A 21,697-nucleotide genomic window follows, 5' to 3' on the forward strand; every position below is an offset into this window, starting at 1 on the left:
TTATTAGCTTGTGTCATATTGCATGATGTGTTGTTTAAAAATAAAACTAAACTGTTATTAGTTGTTAATAAAATAATACAAATGATCAAGATACTCCAACATGCCAGATTATATTTGAAATATTTGCACATTAACATCTCAGATACACTAAATCATCTTGAAATCAAGTGTTGCACTGCATGTGGTTCATAAAGTAGTTCATAAAGCCCCTGCCAGTGGCTCTCTCCCCTCCTCCCCTCCTCCCCTCCTCCCCTCCTCCCCTCCTCCCTCTGTCTCTCTCGGTGATGAATAATTCCTGGACTTCTTGTCCTCTTGACCTGAGCAGAAGAAACAGTCTTGCTTCCCAGAATCTACATCTGTGTGTTCTTGTTTGTGAGTGTCACCACTATGTTTTTTTAATGTGTGTGTGTGTGTGTGTGTGTGTGTGTGTGTGTGTGTGTGTGTGTGTGTGTGTGTGTGTGTGTGCCCGCCCCCTCTCCCTCTGAAGTGCATCTCTCTTTTTCTCTTTGAATGATGACCTCGCTTTCATCTCTCTCCTTTCTCCTCTTTCCCTCCCTGTCTGCCCCCTCAGTGTCTCTTTGAGTGCTCACTGTGTGTGTGTGTGTGTGTGTGTGTGTGTGCCTGTGCAAGTCGAGATGTTGAGATGTTGAGGCTCTGTGCATTTCGGGAATGGTTACATAACTGTTCTGTAAGGTAGATTTGGATGAATCAAAAAGGAAATAGAAGATGAGGATAGGGTCCTTGAATTCATGTTTAATGGCATCTTCATATAAACAAACAACAAAACTCATCTTTTGCCCCTCTTATCTCTAAATGATACAATTAGAATCAAACCTGCAGTCTCATGAAAGCTTTTCCATTTGATGTTCACAACAAGCCATTCCTGGAAAAGAAATCATGTGGTGCTCAGGAAATTGTGTTTTATGTTTCCTGTTTGGCTTTGGAGAACAGGGTAGTTAGCATTAGCAGCGAAGGCTCAACAGGAGAGGATGTTTTGACAAGAATATTTAGCCTATTTTTAATTTTGATTGTTTATCGTTTGAAACTTATCTCACATATAAAGCTTTTAAAACAACTTTACGTACATTAAAAATATGTTTTATCCTTCCTGGTACCTGTAGCCACAAGATGTCTTACACTAAGGGCGGGTTGAAATAGCAGTGGACCCAATCAGACCTAGACAGAACACATGCAGCAGCCCTGTCCCACCCGGTAAATGAGAAGCTGCAGTCAGAACCAACTGAAAGCTAAATATAATGTATCCCTCCACTTAAAAGTTCACATCCTTCATCTCACCTCAAAAAACATATATTTCTCCTATGATGGATATGACGCACCACATGACCAGCTGATAGCGTGTATGTAAAGATGTATTTTGATGCTGATCCATTTGGAACGATCCAATTGAACTTCTGTCAGCATCAACATGTCAAACTTAGCAAATTGTGCCAACTCTGCAGAGGTAGAAACACTGTACATGTTTTCTAATATGCTTTGTGATTTAACAGATTAATTTTGTTCACTCTGAAATGATAGTCTCTGCATGCATTTAGATAAATTAGGACACACACACTCATCACCGAGACACGCTGGTGTCATTAGCAGCCAGATCAAGAAGTTTAACACGTCGATAGATTGAAGGGGCGTTTTATGTAAGTTGTTTTTCAACAGGCGGTGAGCTCATCACCAGCCTCCATGCACCATGCAAAAGATGTGCGAGTCTGTGTGTGTGTTCCAATGTGTCTGTGTGTCTGTTTTTATATGTGTGTGTCCTGGCTCCTAACCAGGATTAGCCATGTTGCTCCACGGACCCGTTCTGATCTGGCCCACAGACACTCTCTCCTTTCATCTTCTCCTCTCTCCACTCACTTTTTTTTCTGTCATTGGATTTTGTCTTTTTCATGTCCCAAATCTACGCATTATCTGTCTTTGCTCAGTCATTTGTCCTCTCTCTCTCTCTCTCTCTCTCTCTCTCTCTCTCTCTCTCTCTCTCTCTCTCTCTCTCTCTCTCTCTCTCTCTCTCTCTCTCTCTCTCTCTCTCTCTCTCTCTCTCTCTCTCTCTCTCTCTCTCTCTCTCTATGTTTTTTCCTCCAACTTCTCTTACTTATAATGTGGGAAAGTGAAACTCAGTGTACAAGGTGTCATCCAGTGAAAACGTCTTCTGTGCATTTGTTTGTGTATGTGTGTCTTGATACAGAAAATCATGTGGCAGTGTATTCTTGTTTGTCCAGTCTTCCCAGGCAGATTTCTTGGCAGGACATGCCTACACATTTTTGTGTGTGTGTGTGTGTTGATTTTTATTCCTATGTGAACATTTGTCCTGTGTGTGTGTGTGTCCGTGTCCGTGTTTTGTGTCCTGTCTTGTGTTTCATAAGCCGTCCATATTTATGATCCAGCTCTTGCATAAGCCTCAGATCTGGTTCAGTGTGTCTCTGGCAGAACAACTGAGACATAGAGAGTGAGAGAGAGAGCGAGAGAGAGAGAGAGAGAGAGAGAGAGAGAGAGTGAGTGGGGGAAGAAGAAGATGACGAAAAGGAAAGGTGAAAAGTGGAAGGAGCATATTGAGGGAAAGAGAAACGGACAGATAACCAGAAATTATTTAGAGAGAAATAACACAGGCAGATGAGTTAAATACTGTGCGTTTTTTTTTTTTGTTGTACTTTTATATTGACTTATGTTTTGGCTCAGGATGAGAGGAATCTTCTTCATGGTGTTTTGCAAATGTAGTTTTGTTAAAAGTTAATTCAAATTCATTTGAAAGCATAAATCCTCGCATGCTCTGGCCAACAACAGCAGCTCCTGTGAGTCAAACCACTTTGATGGAAATTTCCATTTCACATCACTCAGTAAACAGCCTGATTGGAAAGACGTCAGCAACTCAGAAACAAGTCCTACTAAATATAAGAAACATTTAACAACTGTTATATTAAATATTTGATCTTATAGAAATGAGTACATTACTGGTCTTGTTAAAATGGGAAAGGAGCATGATCACGAGTTTGGATTTCTGACTTAACTTTGGGCCAAAATCAAATATTTTCTTATATAATGGTGGCCAGAGGTTGCTCTGAGAAAGGAGGGTTTGTTATTTTCATAAAGATTGTGATATTACAAAGCAAACAGTCACTAAACCAATATAAAGGACTAAATATTTGGTTGTACATGGTTACATGTGGATGGAGAGTTGTTTGAAAGCACAGAATTGAACAGTGAACAAACCATAATAGAAAAACAGTTTAGTGCCGTTCTAGTAAAACAGGCTACACGCTCGACTGGGAGGGTCTGCATAGTCGGCTTGTGATCGTTCACATCATATAATGGTTGATTTATATGATTTTTTTGGTCCTTTTTTACTGACAGTAGTGATTATTAGCTGTGTGACTGCAGGTGTAATCAGTTACTAGAGGTGAGGTGAGCCACTTAATGACACAGCCGCTCATTAAGTGGGCAAATGATGTACTCTATGTGTGGATTTGTTTAGTTTGTGACATGATTGAGAACATTAATGGTTAGGAATCTAAAGTAGCAACAGATTCCAACCACATATCATCAATACTCATCACGTATCTTCGTCTTGTTCCTGTCTCACAGACCAGTCCCACAGTGCCCCCTTCAGCTCCGAGAATGAGGCTCAGGGAGGCGACCCCGCTGCGTGGCAGTGCACCCCTCCCCCATCTACCTCACTATCGGGGGAGACGCCGGCCCACCCTCCTCCCTCCCAGCGCACGTCCAGACCCCGCTCCAGGCCGGCCAGCCAAAGCCCCTCCCCTCCCTCCACCCTGACGGGAACCAAGAAGAGGAGCTCCAAACCGGTGCACATGAGACGCAACATCAGGTACCGAAACGCGGCGTCCTCACTGGAAACAACTGACTGAGTTACCTTCAGTCAATATTGAGCTACATTATGAAACATGAGTCTGACTTCTTGCTTGGAAAACCAGTCAACCTTGATATGAAATAGATTACTACGCAATTCCCTGAGTATGTTACTGCTGAGGTGCAGAGTTAACTATCACTTACTTATTTAACACTATATTATTGACTGAATAATGGGATTTCACCCTCCCACCAGACCCCCCCCCCCCCTTTTTTTGTTTTGCCTCTTTCTTCTTTTCTCTCATCCATGACTTCACTCTCATGTTAAACAACTTAAGCATGGGCCATTTACTGATGAAATCTGTCATTGATTAAACTCATGCTCAGTCTGCAGCTTTCCTTCCACTTGCCAATAATCATGATACAGCTCAACCTCAAGTATGCAGTTTCTTTTACATAACAGCGTCCTTTCAATAATATCAAACATCTGTGAGATGCAAACTCTGGGCTCAGTTCCCTGCCTTAAGTTGTTGAGTGAGTCAGTATTTGTGTATGTATATCTCTGGCTCCGTAAAATACTTATATTTTCCAGAGTACAATTAGTGAGCGTCACTTGGAGGTAGTTGTATAATGAAACTCATAGTAATAATGAAACAATAATTATCAATATAGCTAATTATAGGTTCATAATTCCAGTTGCTAAATTAAAATTCATGGAGATTTAGTGACCCTGTTATTTTCTGATGATTTAGTTTAAACCTGCATTCATTGATTTTTGGCTGAGGTAGGATAAGTCTTTTGCTGAATGTGCTCCTCTGTCTGGCCAAAGTGTCATGAAGTGGGTGGGTGGTGTTTTCCACAATGGCCAGCAGTTAAGCCAGCACTCAGCCATCATACCCACTGGGTCCAAGCTGGCTCCCAGGACAGACACCCAGCACCCAGCGACCTCAGTGTTCACACTGCACATTTAGCAAAAAGAAAGAGTCTGTTGAAAAAGAGAGCTGAACCAAAACAATGAGCTTAAAAGGGCTAAAATGGGTTTTGGGTAACTTCCTTTAATTCCATGTTCTTATTTCAAGTAATGGCAATATTTGCCATTTCAACATATCTACAGTATACCAATGTTATTCCTCTCTGTGTCTGTGTAGGAAGTTACTGAGGGAGCATCAGTTGGAGGCAGTGACCAAAGCCGCCCAGCAGGAGGAGCTGGAAAGGAGACGACGTCTGGAGCAGGGGAGAAAGCAGGATTTCCCCATACCATTGCTGCCTGAATACAAAACTGGTGAGAAACTGGAGACAGAAAATGACATTTTGAGGCTTTCAATTGCCAGCAACAATGTTCCACAAAGCAATGATTGCAATCTTCTGTCCCTGTCATCTATTGTTCCTCTTCCATTCTTCACCCTCTTGATCCGCTGCTTCTTACCTGTCCCTCCATCCAGATGACATAACAAAGCATGTGTCGTCATCGGCGGCATCGACAGTATCGCAGCAAGAAGTGAAGTCAGCCAGACAGGAAGTGATCTGCCTGGACTCCAGCAGCACTGGCATCAGCGAGGAGGACAGCAAGACTAACGTACCCACCTCCACTACTATAGAGCACACACACAAATCAGGTGAGCAACACTTGAAATCAGTTTCAAAGATCTTAAAAAAAGAACAAAACAGCAGTGAGTGAAAGATGTTTGCCTGACTCAAGCGTCATTACCTTGATATGAATGTTTTACAGTAGCAGTTGCATTGACTGCTTGAGCACAATACTACCATATGTGCATATCGTACATATGGAAAAAAATTCTACTTAAATTAACTTCTGGACAAACTTGATGGATGGGAGGTGTTATTGTTGTTGTTCGTCTTCAGGCAGAAGAGGTCATGGCTCTCATTGAGTGTAATTATAAAGAAAATCTGTTAAAAGATAGCAAATAAATAGAAAACAAAATGAAACTGTACAGACAAATAGCCCCCCCACCCCTTTTTAAAAAATGTTTTATTTGTCTTATTAACAAGGCAGTAGCGAATAATGACACAGACGTTCTATAGCCTAAATTGTGCACCACACATTGCAGGTCACAGTGTAACTCAAGTCTGTGATTGTGTAAGTAGGCTAGTAGGTCAGATTCCTGTGGAAGGTCATGACAGCAGCTTGAGACACGGAACTGTGAAGTTTATTTATTGTCATCATCTGAGCTGTCCGCATAGCTGGACAAAGCCATAAATAAACTACATGCTAATTCTTAAGATGCCTTAAGAGCACAGTGTGAGCTTCAGTATGGGTGAAGAGATTTGTTACAGAAGTCACACAATTGGAAAAGGTTAGCTCTACTTCTAACCAAAGCTGTAGCAATATAAACGATGAGTTTGCTCTAACGTTGTTTCCCTTAATTTGTCATTGTGATTAACACAGTTTTGTTGGTAGCTTCAGTTTACAGAAACATGCCGTTCTTTGGCTGCTTAAACATTCCAATAGGGAATTTTTTAAAGCTTCAAAAACCATGATTAGTCACAGTTAGAAGGAGACAGAAACTATATATTCCACTATAGAAAAATGCATCGCAAACTGTGCTTTTTATCAGGTTTGAATGACTTCCGACCAAACCAGAAAGAGGAAGTTGTGCATAATACAACTTGATGGGAAGATGTTTCCTCAAAAGCACAAAGCTTTGAATGCTATTTCACAGTATTTTGTCCGTAATAAAGTATAGATTCATTGCAGTGCTTTTAAAAAGGTAGCAGAACTAGTGCATTAATGCTACCTAGCAAGTTCACTTTTATGAAGCTGTCACGTAAAATAACTTTAAAATGACTGAAAACTCTTACGGAGTGGGGAGCATGTTTGAAAGGGCTTGGTTTAAAAAGGTGTTGTTGATTTTCCCTTTGGACTGTTTAAATCTGCTGCAGCCAACCTCATGGACTGAAGCTATCAGTGAGGTTGAACAATGCATAATAATAAAATGGTTAAACTGCATTTTATTACAGCCTAAGAAACAGTGAAGCTACAGTGAGCAACTCCTGCACTTAATTCCTAACTGACACCAAAATAAATCCTGATGTTTCCATTTTTCATCCTGATGAACATTTATTGCGACTGCACACATGAAGACCTTTCAGCTGCCCAATTCAACCTCAGACCGTAACACTAAATCACTGGCACCATTTGAGGTCCAATACCTGGCCCAAGGACACGCCTGGCAATCACTGAGGAAATGATTTATCTAAAGGAAATATCACTTCAACAGTTCCAGTAATTTGCCAGTTTTCTAGTAAAAACCTCACATCTCAACAACATCAGTCTCTCTAAGATAAAGCAAAGTAGATAGTCTCATGACAGGCATGTGTTTATTAAATTACACACTCTGTTTCAAATTGCTCTCTGAGCTCAGGGGTCTGGGAAGTCAGCACATTAAAAGGCCACATCCGCTTAAATTTCCAGGGAAAAAACTGGATTGAAAAACAAAACATAAATTTGAATAACGTTTTAATCAGACACAGTTGACAGACTGATGGTTAAGTGTTAAAAACTGTTTTTCTTTCATGACTTCTATGCATATTACAGCCTTCCTGTTGTCTCTGTGAAGATAATAAAAAGGAAGTTATTTCACACAAACTCTTTGAAATCACTTGATGTTCAGGTAGCAGCAGATTTTTTTCAAGATTATGAAGCGTACATTCTCTCAAGGGTGAACAGACACAGCAGTCTTTTTGGAAACATTTAAACCCAATTACTGTAATTTTTCCTGCACAAATTTAAACAACCGGGTTCAAAAATCCCCTTTAGTTACTGTTCAGAGCAGGTGTGTGTGTGTGTGTGTGGGGGGGGGGGGGGGGGGAGGCTGTTTTTAAAAGTGGAGGGAGTTTTAGTAGATTAGCTTCCATGTGCATCAGAATATTTAAAACCTCCACAGGGTACATCATGTACCGTTCCCTTATTGCCCGAGCGCACAGAGGCACACACACACACTCTGTCTCTCTCTCTCACACACACACACACACACAAAGCGACTCAAACAGTCAAGGATAAACACAGACTTTAACACACACTCAGTTAGGGATAAACACACGTACGTCTGCACTGAAAGACGAGACGGAGGAAAACACATACATATGCAGCACAGAGACAAATGAGAGAGAGAGACGAGATGAATAAACAAAGACAGATAATGTGTAGATTTGGAAGATGGAAAAGACAAAAATGAAAGACAAGGGGGAAAAAAAGTGAATGGAGGGAGGAGAAGATAAAAGGAGAGAGTGCCTATGGGCCAGATCAGAGCAATAAAGCTGGCTAATCCTGGTTATGAGCCAGAACACACACATATAAACACACACACACTGGGACACACACACACTCACACCACAGTGGCACAGTGACATTTCTGGTTGGGGTTGCATAACCAGTCTCCCCCTCCACTCTAATCCTACTTGTATAACCAGCCGTTCACTGCAGTTACATAAGCGCACTCACACTCTCTCTCTCTCTCTCTCTCTCTCTCTGTCTCTCTCTCTCTCTCTCTCACTCTCTCTCTCTCTCTTTCACACACACTAACATACTGACACACACACCTCTCCTCGTTGTGCCCTCACAGGCTGCCAGCTTGTGTAACTTTCACCACTTGATGCTGTTGACGTCCTTTTTCTTTATCAGATAAGGATTTTGGTCTTTCCGCTCTACACACACACACACACACACACACACACACACAAACAATCTGTGACGTCCATGTTTGATGTAAGTTTCACTCATGACGGGGCCACATGGTCACTTAAGATATAGATATCAAGGCCAATAAAAATTTAGTAATAATTGAAAAAGTTTTTGTGTCCTCCATTAGTTTTCTCCTCTTTCTATCTCTGGTTCCTACTTTTCTGCACTTTCAACTTTCCAGATTAAGGCAGCGTTGCCAAAAAAAACATCTAAAAAGTGTTAAATTGCATGAATTTCTCTAATATTTCCTCTTTTACCCTCCTCTCCTTCATCTCCTCCTCCCTTGCTTTCTCTCTGCAGATGTGATCGATCTGAGTTCGGGCGAAGACGACGCCATCGCTCTTGCCTGCAGCGAGTCCACCAACGAGGAGGAAGAGAGCGAGCCGAGTGGCGCTCACGTCAACGACGCCCTCAACCATCCAGACGCCCAGGGCAGGGTACTGGTCAACGTGAACCATCCAGATACAGAGAAGGACATTTTCCTGTCACCTCAGCTGGCGCGAGTAGTCAAACCTCACCAGGTATTATCACTGTTGCACTCAAAGCAAATGTCAGGTCATTCCGTCTAGTTGTCATGCTGTACATAAGGAAATTAAACTGTTGTTTCCCAAATATATATTTTTTTCTTTTCAACACCCACCCTCCCTCCATTTTGCCCTCTCTCTCCTCACAACCATTCCCTCTTCATCACGTTGCTGTCTCCCTTCCTCCTATACGTTCTTATTTCATTTTTCCTTTTGTTACCATCTTCTCCTCCTCAGATCGGTGGAATCCGCTTCCTGTACGACAACCTTGTTGAGTCGGTGGAGCGTTTCAGTGACAGCAGCGGATTCGGCTGTATCCTGGCTCACAGCATGGGCCTGGGCAAAACACTACAGGTCATCTCCTTCATCGACGTCCTGTTCAAACACACCCAGGCGCACACCGTGCTCGCCATCGTACCTGTAAGCACCTGTTGAACCAATGTTGGAATACAAGGAATGAATCAAAGGGGATTAATGGTGTAATTGTTTGAATGAAGAGATAGGTGCTTATATTTGGACAAACTTCATGATGTATGTGGTAAAGAAGAAATGAAATAACTGATGAAAGCATCAATTAATGGGTCAATTAAGGAACAAGTGCTCTGACACAAGCATACAATATGCTATCTTGTCTACAAGCACTTAAGTTATGATAATGAATATGTGAATAAAGGGCTAAAAAGTGACAGAATTAACAAAATGGGCTCTATTCACAACTTATCATTCATCATTTATTTATCAATTCTTTTATGATGAACAGTATCAAAATAGAAAAAATGCCCTTCACAAACTACCACATCCAGTATTACTTATTTAGTCTCATTCATTTCTTCCCAGGTGAACACATTGCAGAACTGGCTGGCTGAGTTCAACATGTGGGTGCCGCCCGCTGAGTCGCTACCCCTGGATGCCGAGCCTGGACTGATGAGGCCTCGTAACTTTAAGGTTCACATCCTCAACGATGAACACAAGTGAGTAACAGGAGCAAAAGCACTTTAAACTCTTCCTGTGTAAAGTCCTTCCACCAAATCACGTGCACAGTAATCTAAAGAGAAACAAATAGTATGATATAAAGAGCAATGTTATAAATCTACTAATCAGTAGGCTGGCTGGAGTTATATTCATACAAAGCAGTGAGGAAATGTTCCTTCCTCTTAGTCAGTGCTGACACTCTGACTTTGCTCTGCACTTTATCCCCATCTGGCTCGTCTGGCATCCTTCTCTCCATCATCCTCTTTATCGACAGCTGCTTTTGCTGGAAAGATTTCCTGATTCTTGTGTGTGTGAGTGGGATTAGGGAGGGAGGGAGGGAAAGAAGCTAAAATAGGAGCGGGCATTTCCACCAAATAGCCTTGTCTGAAAGTGACACAGTAACCTCATTCTGTCTCCAACTGACATTACTGTTCAAAATTAACATTACCAAGCATTCACTTCTACTGTTCAGACAATACTCAGAAATGTGTGTTCTTCACTTTGTAAAATGGATGATGTATTACGATTTTAATTATTTATTACAATGCAGTGAATTGGTTTTCTCTCTTCAATAGATTTCACGTTTCATTCTTTTAATTCCACTCAAAGTTGCCACAAATGGAGAATGACAGGAAATCAGTGAGGAACACAAGCAGTAACTCGACTTCTCCTTTCTTATTTTACCCAGGAACACAGCAACCAGGGCGAAGGTGGTGGAGGACTGGGTTCAGGAAGGAGGGGTGCTGCTGATGGGCTATGAGATGTACCGCCTCCTGTCACTGAAGAAGAGCTTCGTGGCAGGGAGGAAGAAGAAGAGCAAGAAAACTACGGGACCCGTCGTCATCGACCTGGACGAAGAGGACCGGCAGCAGGAACTGCTCAAAGGTGGGAGCGATGAGGGGGAGAAGGAAAAAGAAGGAAGGAAGTGAACAGGGAGGACATAGAGAGAGGAAAACGTATACAAATGTAGAAAATATAAAATATGTTAAAGTTTGCAGAGCACCAGCATAAAATATTGTTAAAAATTGTTCAAATATCATATCCTGTCCTGCTCCTCCAGGTATTGAGCGAGCGTTGGCTCGGCCCGGTCCAGATGTTGTGATCTGCGACGAGGGCCATCGCATCAAGAACTGCCATGCCAGCACATCTCAGGCTCTGAAGAATATTCGAACCCGACGCCGTGTGGTCCTGACAGGCTACCCGCTCCAGAACAACCTGATTGAGTACTGGTGCATGGTTGACTTTGTCCGGCCTGACTTCCTAGGTATGTTTGTATTTGTATTTGTATGTATTTATTGTCAGGGTTGCTTAACTACACGCTTATCATTAAAATGTTTGGCTGTTCTTAGGATCAAATACCAAACTCTTTTCTATACATATTCCAGGTACGCGGCAAGAGTTCAGTAACATGTTTGAGCGTCCCATTCTCAATGGGCAGTGTGTGGACAGCACTCCTCATGATGTCCAGCTGATGAGGTACAGGAGCCACGTCCTGCACAGCCTGCTGGAGGGCTTCGTACAGAGGTGAGACAGCTGCCGTTAGAAACACACTATCACTGCCCAGAAAACAAAACTTGACCTCTATTTAATATTTATTAAAGAATTAAAAAGATTCTGCTGACATTTGGCTCTGTCAGATCTGGCCAACAGTGGTTGAAAAATTGTAGCACTATTCATTTTATGTACTTTTTTGTGTCAAGTTGAATTCTTCATTTTTAGAAACATATGACAGTTATTTACTGTTACTTTTCTTAATACCAGACGAGGCCACGATGTCCTGAAGGACCAGCTGCCTTCTAAGGAGGAGCATGTGATTCTGGTGCGTCTGTCCCCACTTCAGAGGGCTCTTTACACAGAGTTCATGAACCGCTTCAAAGAGGCGGGAAACACTGGCTGGCTCAGCCTTAACCCGCTGAAGGCTTTCTGTGTCTGCTGCAAGGTGAGAAGGAGGGGAAGTGTGCACAATTAATCCGTTATTTTACCTACAATTGAAGATAAATATTAACATCACTGCTATATATATCCTCTGTTTTTTGTATGAGTTCCTGTTGTCTTTGTAGCACCCAAATAACTATCTAAGTCAACATGTTTCAACATGAAGATCACCACAGTAAATTCCTGTATATTTGTTGTAGTTGGCAAGGCCAGTGATTCTCACTGTGACAAAGTGTTCTTACACCCTGATCTCCTGTTTTTCTTCAGATTTGGAACCATCCAGACGTGCTGTATGAGGCCATACAGAAGGAAAACCTGGCAAGTGACCAGGACTTAGACCTTGATGACATCACTTCCACAGGACCCGCCCGATGCCCGACCGCACCCAATCAAAAGTCAAAGCCCCTGGAAAATCCAAACCCCATTGGTGGTCTGAGTCTCAACCAACTGCAGGAGAAAGCCAATCAGGTCATCACTTACGAATGGGTATGTTGAAAGAAAAGAGTTTTGGAGCACATGTTTTTGCTCCCTGTGACACCAAACCTTTTGACCTGAATCACAAAATCAGAACATTGTGTTCTCTCTTATTGAGATAATATGAAGAGGTATCCAAACAGAAAATAAATGAACTACACTTTAACCCATAATGACCCAGTCCATAAAAAGTTGGACTCATCTACATATTTTACTTATTACAAGTCTTTACAACTCATTAAACTTTCTGATAGAAAGCATTGGAATCGATATAACTCCAAAAATGTTAATGCTTCTGGGCAAGTTCAGTGTTATGTGGTGGGCTTGCATAAGACATCTTCAGATAACAAGCTCACATGCTTTTTAGTTAAGCAGAAATGTAACCTCACTGTACCTTCATTTCATCATCTAATGAGCCTCATCGCTCTATCTCTGCTACATTGCCAGGCGAAGGACATCATGTATGATTACAAGCCCGGCCTCCTGGAGAACTCAGCTAAGATGGTGCTGCTGTTCCATCTGATAGAGGAGAGCGTCAGGAAGGGAGACAAGATCCTCGTCTTCAGGTAAAAGACTGGGCAACGCTGAAGCACACATCTAGATAATATAACATTTTGAGATTCTTAGGTGCAAATCAAAAAACAAATTAAAAAAATGTGATTACTTAAACATTTCACCCTAAAATTGCATTCCATATCACAGTTTTGGTTTAATTCAACTTTGCATTACATGTGCATTGTTAAGCTTTCTGATGTGTGATCCAATCTCTAATTTTACCTCTGTTTGCCTTCTACAGTCAGAGTTTGTCCACGCTGACGGTGATTGAGGATTTCCTAGCAAAGAGACCTGTGCCTCCCTCACCCAACACATCCAGCAGAGACGGACCCAACCAGAACTGGGTCCGCAACCTTAACTACTACAGTAAGTGGTCATATATTATGATGTTTTCAGTCATTGGTATCATGACAAGGAGATGCACTTAAAGAGTAGACCGGTTAGTTATTTTAGACACACAGAAACAGGTATAGTTACGTGGAAGACAGGAAAATGGTTTGAAACTGTTCAGTTTGAGAGGAAGATTTGTGCACATTTATCAAATCAGTTGCAAATTGTTAAATCTGTACATTTTGTTTCTAACTACAGTGATTTAGTTGTACACTCTCATTGACTTACAGTAGATGCTGCCATCTGGTGGTTCATAGTAACAGTCAGCCACTATAAAATCGCTAAAAGATTGGTCACTTTGTCAACTAAGTAAAAATTAATTTAATTTAATTTATGTTTTTAGATATATGGTTATTTTATCTTGCAGTTTTTAGGCATTTTAAGCCTTTATTACAATGACTCTAGAAAGACTAGATGGGAAACAAATCAGGGAGAGAGGGGGAGTAGGAGTATGATGTGCAACAAAGGTATGCACCCTACTGCAACATTTTTCATCAGTTGTAGCTTTTTCGTCTGGACACATTTGTTGTTTCTTGATGCATATATGGTAGATTACATACTAGAGCAGGTGGAGGGCTAGAATCAAATCCACAGGATACCCTGTTGGTGAGGATTACACTGTCCTTGATTCTGTACTAAAAAGTAAGTAAATAAATGAAGAAGAATTATAATGAGGAAATGAAGGTGGAGAAATATATTGATTAATTGTACATTAACTGAATATGTCAAAGCACCGCATGTTAAGCTACTGAACCACTCTGTTTAAATCTTCATTGGTTGTGTGATATTTCAAAGGACTGGATGGAAGCACAACAGCCTCGGAGAGAGAGAGACTGATAAACCAGTTCAATGATCCCACCAATACCTCTGCATGGGTCTTCTTGCTGTCAACCAGGTAATACACACACACATGCAGAAACAGTAATATAAATGGCAGAAGATTTATGCAAAATATTGATGTCAGAATGCAACATGACATTAACAAACACAACCCAATTGTGCACCTCTTTGGGATACAGGGCTGGTTGTCTGGGTGTGAACCTGATCGGCGCAAACCGAGTGGTGGTGTTTGACGCCTCCTGGAACCCTTGCCATGATGCTCAGGCTGTGTGCCGCGTCTACCGCTACGGCCAAAAGAAGCCATGTCATATCTACCGACTGGTGTGCGACTTCACACTGGAGAAGAAGATCTATGACCGCCAGATCTCCAAACAGGGCATGTCAGGTGAGTTGAAAAATTCATTGACTTGTTATGTTTAATCATTACTTTTTGGGGGGGATTAATCTAATGTTCATTTCCTGTTGTTCAGACTAAAGGTGTGGAAGAAGGAATGGAGGAAGCAAGAAAAATAATCAAGAAAAACTGAACCACATATTAAACAGAAAATGTTTTAAAAAGATTGTAAATTGTTCTTAAACACACCAAATTCAAACTATTTAAATTTCTTTCTTATTTCAAGCTGATTACTTTTTCAAATACAGACTTTCTGAAAACCCCAATTCAGGCTCTTCTATGTAACTTCAGCAGACAGACCCCCCCAAACTCAATAATCAGCTTTGAGTTAAAACCAGAGCTCTTCTGTCAAGATGCTCTTGTCTGACTGAGTAAACTGTCTCAAGTGTTTGCCATAAGCTTTGACTGGCGAGACAGACGCATTGAGGCCACTTTTCTTACAATTTGCTCTACTTTCACCTCCACTTCTCTCTGTCCACACACCCTGCTCCTCTCAACCATTCATCTTTTCTTTCTTCCTTTCTCCCTCTGTCCCTCAGATCGGGTGGTGGATGATCTGAACCCTGTGCTGACCTTCACCAGGAGGGAGGTGGATTCTCTTCTTCATTTTGTGGAGGAGGAGCCAGACCCCTCCCAGGTCCAGCTGCAGTCTCACGACGGCCTGGAGAGCATCCTCAGGAAGGCGCTGTACCTCTATCCTTGCCTGATTACTAAGGTAAATGAATAGAGGATGCCTGTGACCCCTATACGTGTTTAAAAGTAGGACATGTTTTTGTCCCCCAGTGTACAAGATTTGCATTGTCTATTGAGGTTTTGATTGTTCTCTACTTATTCAAAAAATCACTTGCTGTTTGAATGAAAATGTAAAAAGAAAGACAACTAGGCCATCTTGCTTCATATTTATAATACAATTTTGTTTCAGTTTCATTATGAGGTACCTAATTAAACCTGCTGGATTCTCAGCGGAGAGTTTCCAGACTTAACTGTGAAAGTAAAAACTAGGCTCACAAGATTGTAATAGTGTGTGTGACAAATAATCTCCCACTCTGGGTTTGATGTGTATTGTTACAACTAATTCACTGGCAAGAGCAAAACACTCACCACCTCTGTCACATGTCCATCTGCCCTCCTTCTTTCAGCAACCTTTCCCACATGAATCCTTGCTGATGGACCGCAGGGAGCTGAAGCTGAGCAAAGTTGAGAAGAAAGCAGCGAGGAAGGGTTACGAAGAGGAGAAAAGGGCATCTGTGCCGTACACCCGTCCCTCCTATGCTCACTACTATCCCGCCAGTGACCAGAGCCTCACCAACATCCCAGCCTTCAGCCAGAGAAACTGGTCAGTAACTCAACTTTGTCACAGCTGAAATGGCTGCTATGTCTTATTTAGTTCATATATCACTTTGCTTTTCAAAGGACTCTTGAGATGCAAAATCCTTCACAAGGAACTAATTAGGAAGTATATCTAGCACTAAAACTTGGTTCAGAAATAACCTTAATATGTGGTCTAATAGAGAAATAACCTTTCTGCTCAGGCGACCACCTCCTCGTATTGAGGAGAAGCTTGTGGCTAGCGTCCGGCCAGTCCAGTCTACTCCTGTTCCCATGACGCCCCGCCAGGCATCTGCAGGCTCTGCCTCAGGCAATGATTCATCAGGATCCAGCATTGGAGGCTTTCCTGTCAACTGCTTGCAGAAAGCAGGGGTGTTTGTACAGAAGATCGTCACTACTACCGGTAGGCAAACTGTATCTGATGTATACAATCCAATACTTAAACGTCTTTGATTATTCTCATTTCCCCCTCATCCTTTCCTTAAAAATGTTACCCTGAAAACTATTGATATTTTTACTACTGTTGGTTAAGTTGTCTTTCTTGGTTTCTTGTAGACATCGTGATCCCAGGTACCAACAGCTCAACAGATGTCCAGGCCAGGATCACTGCTGGAGAGAGTATTCATGTGATAAGAGGCACCAAAGGTAACCAATCACACTATTACAAAACCCCTTTGTATACTCTTGCCGCAATAATTGATAATTAAAACATTTGACTGCCAAGAATTCTCAAATGTGACATTTTGCTTGTTCTTATGAGATTATATATTTGGGTTATGGGACTGTTCAGACAAAGCTTCATTTAGCTGTCTGTTTGGACAGATCATTTATTTCACCTTTCTCCATTTTAGGGACTTATATCAGGACATCTGATGGACGGATTTATGCCATCAGAGCAGCTAACAAGATTAAGACAACAGAGGAAAGTACTACAGCACCACCCAAAGGTAGGATGATGCTTTTACCAGAACTTACCTCCAACTAAAACACAGGAGTCTTGGTTAGACAAGCAAAAATGTAAAAATATACCACTACTAGACTACCTCAGAGGAGCTCCTATATGTTGAAGAAAATATAACTGGTGTTATGCTGTTACGACACATGTAAAGGGTTTAATACTTTCCAAAATCTAACATCAGCCCCCTTGTTCTTCTCAGACTCCCAGTCCCCAGCAGAGGAGGTTTCTACCAATGGCAGTAATGGTTGCCTGTCACCTGACAGGAAACAGCAGGAACCCTCCAAGTCTCTGCCCCGCCCTCTTTCACCTGACAGCCCAGAGATCATCAGTGAATTGCAGCGCTACACAGGTGGCACAGGAGCTAGCGCCAAAGCAGGCTCCGGAGATCAACCAGTGAGGGAGACAGAGAGCAACGTGAACAACCTGCCATCTGCTAAACCGCTTCAGACCAATGGCAGCAGTGGGAATATGAGCCACCATGATGCCTCTGTGACTAATGTCATCCAGCCCAACATGGATGGCACTATGGCCGAAGACCTCAGAACAGGGCCCAAGCGCAAAGCCTCCACCCCATCCCTGGATGAGCGTCCCAGCAAGCAACCTTCTGCTGGAAAGCACTCTTCTCTGGGCTCACAAGGCTACCCCTTCACCGGGGGCTATGGCCTCCCTCCTCTGGGCCTCAGCCCCGCCATGTTGGCTGGGTCACTGGGGCACCCACTCTTCATGGGTGCAGGCCAGCCTTACTTCCATACTCAACTGGGGGACCCCGGCTTCATGTACCCTGATCTGTTTGGCTTGGGCGGAGCCAGCGCAATCCCTCCGTCATCCTCCTCCTCCACATTGACATCATCCACCGCTACTGCCATCTCATCTTCCTCATCACTGTCATCCTCTGCATCAAATAAAGCTGCCATTTCAGTTCCAGGTGCCCTGCCACCATTCATGCTGAGCCCCAGCATGGCGGGTATGGCCGGTATGGCTGGGATGATTCCTCCAGGCTTCCCTCTCTCTTACAGTCAGTCTCTGGCCAGCCTCTACACAGGGTCAATGCTCCCAGGGGGGCTGCCAGGTCCAGCTGCCACTCCTGGTCCAGCTGGAGCCAGCTTCCTCTCACAGTACCCTCCAACTGCTGCTTCCAGCTCCTCCTCATCTTCCCCTTCCTCCTTCTCCTCCTCAGCACGGTCTGAAGGCCACCGCGCCCCACTGCTGGTGAATGGTGGGAATGTTAGCAGAGCCAGCAGCTCTGACGACGACGACGACAATGATGATGTGATTGAGGTGAGGGGACAGTGACAGATGAAAGATGTTTGAGCAAACTTGATTCAATGTCATAATCAACCAGATAGGATGACATCCTATTTGCCAGGATGCAGGCTTTAAAGGGCCTGTGGCCGAGGCCGTGAGGGAAACAGACAAAAATTGAAAGACAGTTAAAGTGATGACATCTGAGCCCCTGTTTTACTTAAAGTGTTTCCTCTGTTGTCTCCACTGCCTTGGAGATACAGTCTGAATAGAGATTGAACGCAGACTGGACACAGAGCGACAAATCTTTATGCTGAAAATCTGTAGATGAAACCTGTGGAAGAATATCCAGAGGGAAGAGGAAAATGAAAATCAAGAGGACTTTGAGCTTCCAGGTTTTTGTCCAATACTGGCATTGAAATACTAATCACTGGACTTAGTACTGCTGAGTGTGGGCCTGCAGTGACCACAAATGGCCACAAGTTGTACTGTTGACTTTAGAGATTCTAGTTCTGCAGCTTTGTTAATTGTCAACTCTTTTGCTTTTTCCAGCTAATTTAAAAAAAATGATGGGTGGAGTTGCTTATAAAAAAAGGCTTGATACGTAAGTTAGCTGATAGTAACATTTGTTAAATATCAGTAACTTTAAAGGTATTGTTTGTCGCTTGTCAAATATTGCTACTGAATATTTGTTAAAATGGTAAAAGAAAAGGAAAATAGATCAAAACAGAACCTTAGACAGAATTTTGATTGAACTTAATTCACTGCCAGGACAGGAGTATTGTATGTTTTTAGAAAAAAAAAGACACAGGATCATCTTGAATTAATTGAAAAAGCTGTTTAAGTTAAGGATGAGGTTAAAGACAATTACTGAAACCTTAAAACGCTAATGAAAGAATGTATGCTTAAACAAATGCCTTTAAACCAGGCCTTTTTGAAACGACTCCTTCTATTTAGGCATCAGACGTGGGAAGATCTGATTTTTTTTTTCTTTTCTTTTTTGTGCATTTTATATTTATGTAATCTCTTTTACTTAAAAAGAAAATAATTGCCTAAAAACAGCCAGGTGAAAATGAGAAATAAAACTGTGTTCTAGCGAGGTGTCCTCCTTGTAGCGGAGAAACAACAAACAGAAAATGCCTTTTTTGCCTCCATCTTTCTGAATGTGAACTGTGAGAGAGGAGAGTTAAGGAGAGACAGGCGGTCACCGCGGCTCTCTGAATCTCACCCACAGTCTTACTGTAGCCTAGCGAAAAACGATGCAAAACACTCACTCAAGCCTATATGTATTCGTACAACCCCAGAGGAATTAAGCTTGCAAACCCTGAGTTTTGGTTACGCTTGTGTCGTTACTGTGTTTGTATCTGTGTGTCGTGTTCTTGGGGGTTACAAAAGGAAAAAAAGAAAAGAAGAAAAAACAAAGTTACTCGGTTTGGTAACTCATTCTTACGACACCCCAGATTCCATTTCTGCTCTGCTGTTTTTTCTGTCTCATCTCATTTTATGTGAATAGAAGTCATTGTGAAACCAAACCGATTGTGGAGAGATGGTGTAGCTTTGCCAAAAAAACAAGAAATGCACAAGCACATCAACAACCTCCATCAAAGAGGATTGTGTCTTTAGAGACCAAATAATGTTGTCAACAATGTAGAGCGGAATTGAAAATCCACCACAGCGACACACTATGTTCTCTCTACAGCCCTCCTCACAGCCACAGTCAAGAAGAAGTACATATCCATCTCTCTGTACGACCTTTCAGATAACACTGTACACTGTACTGCACTGTAAAAGAGACACAAATCTGTATACGTCTGTAGACTGGTTTAGCTGTGGAAAGCGCCATCACATAACCAAGTTCCCTTTAGATCAACAATAAACCATCATTCTGCTGTTCCCATTGACACCCTCTGATCACACAGACTTATCTACTGCCTCACCCAAACTTATAATAGGGGATGGTCAGCACTGATGCGGAAAATCTTCTCCTCCAAAATGGCTGCGGCAAGAGCTTTAAAAACCCACCAGCTCTATTGTCGAAAAACCCAAGCAAAGACTAAACATCTTCCTCTTCCATGTATTTGTTCTTCATACTGAAATTGTTAGTTTACTCATGTTTCATTTTTTGTTCTTCTCTTTTTACAATTTTACAATGTTTGAATTTACCAAATTTATTTATTTATGACGGTGCATATTTATTCATTTGTATTTTTATTTTTGTACAATGTTTTTTTTTTGGGGGGGGGGGGGGGGGGTTGGGGAGGTTTTTTGGCTTCCTTTTTATTGCTTTTCTTGTTTGTAATATTAATATGGTCACATTACTATTGTTGTTACTACAGTTGGAAAAAATGCTTCAATTTCTTGTGTTTGGGGATTTTTTATTTTATTTTTAAGAAGTGATTATCTGCCAGTCTGACCCTGCATGTGTGCACTGTGCAGAACTTGCATGTGGACCAACCAATCAGTGCATTACTGTGCACATTAATAATCAGGATAGTATATTTAAGAAGGCTTGAGTAAATATCATATCCTGTCTACGATTACTCTGATTATGAGAATCCCAGAGAAAGATAGCAGTGATATGTCGATATTAGTTGCGATACTGAGCTCAGATTCCTTCATCAGAATATCCTGCTTGATTGTTCAAAATTGGGATACAATTACTACTTTATCTGAATTACATGAGCCATTTGTGTGCATTTAAATGAAGCTCAAATTACAAGTAATGGGTCAGAAACTGAGGCAGCCCAACCACTCGTCAGCTGAAAAGAAAGAAAACAATGATATCAAGTGCTTTGCTAATCGCTTTTTTTTGTGTTGCCCATTTTCATATCATCAGAAATGTCCATCTGTGTGTCATCCTTATGATGGCAAACAATCGAGTTTGCTAGGTGTTGAACTGTTCGGTTTTCAGCGTTTGCTGCGTCGACTGACTGCTCTTTTATTTCACAGCTTTCTACTTGAATTTACATATTTATTTATACAAATCGATTTGGTCGGACAAGCCGGGCCAACCGTCTGAATTCCATTTTAGTTGAGGAGAAGATTGAACGCTGCTGTCTTTGAGGATTGGCTCTGGTGAAAGCCTGTTGTGTAGTTTATCGATGGATAATGTGTATGACCTTGCATTACTTTTTTGAAGTTTGTAAATAAAAAGAAACATGTTCCAAATGGTACTTTTCACAATTTCTTTACATTAGTAGCAAATGTAATAGAACCCCCCCCCCCAACCCCCAAAACACACACACACACAGCCAAGCACATATATAAAGTTGAGACTGTGCTTTTCCTAGATTAGCCATTTTACAGTTTTACAGTTTTACATTACATGAAAATAACTAGCTTCACTATATGTATAATAAACAATTATGTATAGAACTTGAACACAGTAATCTATGTTGTATTTGAATTGTTGAACATTACATGTCTTTTGTCAGTTAGCACATGTGAAATCAAATCTACAATCTAATACTTGCGGTAGAATCACTTTGGGCTCATTTTAAAATTGAGAATGTACCCAAAAGCCCCATACATTTTTAGAAAGATGCTGCTGTATGTTTGATTTGAAT

The 21,697-nt window shown here is 41.7% G+C and overlaps 1 protein-coding gene across 2 annotated transcripts in view; it reads left to right on the plus strand.

Moving 5' to 3' along the window:
- LOC128357841 (helicase ARIP4-like) overlaps positions 1-20,342 on the plus strand; it is a 69,068-nt gene extending 48,726 nt beyond the window's left edge. For both annotated transcript variants that reach the window (XM_053318229.1, XM_053318230.1), the window contains exons 3-23: positions 3,592-3,835; positions 4,965-5,098; positions 5,259-5,432; positions 8,819-9,039; positions 9,280-9,462; positions 9,880-10,013; positions 10,703-10,899; positions 11,075-11,278; positions 11,400-11,538; positions 11,776-11,953; positions 12,217-12,435; positions 12,871-12,989; positions 13,220-13,344; positions 14,164-14,263; positions 14,388-14,593; positions 15,142-15,317; positions 15,742-15,938; positions 16,135-16,334; positions 16,487-16,576; positions 16,783-16,878; positions 17,089-20,342. In XM_053318229.1, coding sequence (XP_053174204.1) covers positions 3,592-3,835; positions 4,965-5,098; positions 5,259-5,432; positions 8,819-9,039; positions 9,280-9,462; positions 9,880-10,013; positions 10,703-10,899; positions 11,075-11,278; positions 11,400-11,538; positions 11,776-11,953; positions 12,217-12,435; positions 12,871-12,989; positions 13,220-13,344; positions 14,164-14,263; positions 14,388-14,593; positions 15,142-15,317; positions 15,742-15,938; positions 16,135-16,334; positions 16,487-16,576; positions 16,783-16,878; positions 17,089-18,182 — 4,430 coding nt within the window. In that variant the 3' untranslated portion in view covers positions 18,183-20,342. The remainder of the gene's footprint in view (positions 1-3,591; positions 3,836-4,964; positions 5,099-5,258; positions 5,433-8,818; positions 9,040-9,279; positions 9,463-9,879; positions 10,014-10,702; positions 10,900-11,074; positions 11,279-11,399; positions 11,539-11,775; positions 11,954-12,216; positions 12,436-12,870; positions 12,990-13,219; positions 13,345-14,163; positions 14,264-14,387; positions 14,594-15,141; positions 15,318-15,741; positions 15,939-16,134; positions 16,335-16,486; positions 16,577-16,782; positions 16,879-17,088) is intronic.
- Positions 20,343-21,697: the final 1,355 nt, after the last annotated feature.

The sequence above is a fragment of the Scomber japonicus genome, chromosome 4 (assembly GCF_027409825.1).
Source record: "Scomber japonicus isolate fScoJap1 chromosome 4, fScoJap1.pri, whole genome shotgun sequence".
NCBI lineage: Eukaryota > Metazoa > Chordata > Actinopteri > Scombriformes > Scombridae > Scomber > Scomber japonicus.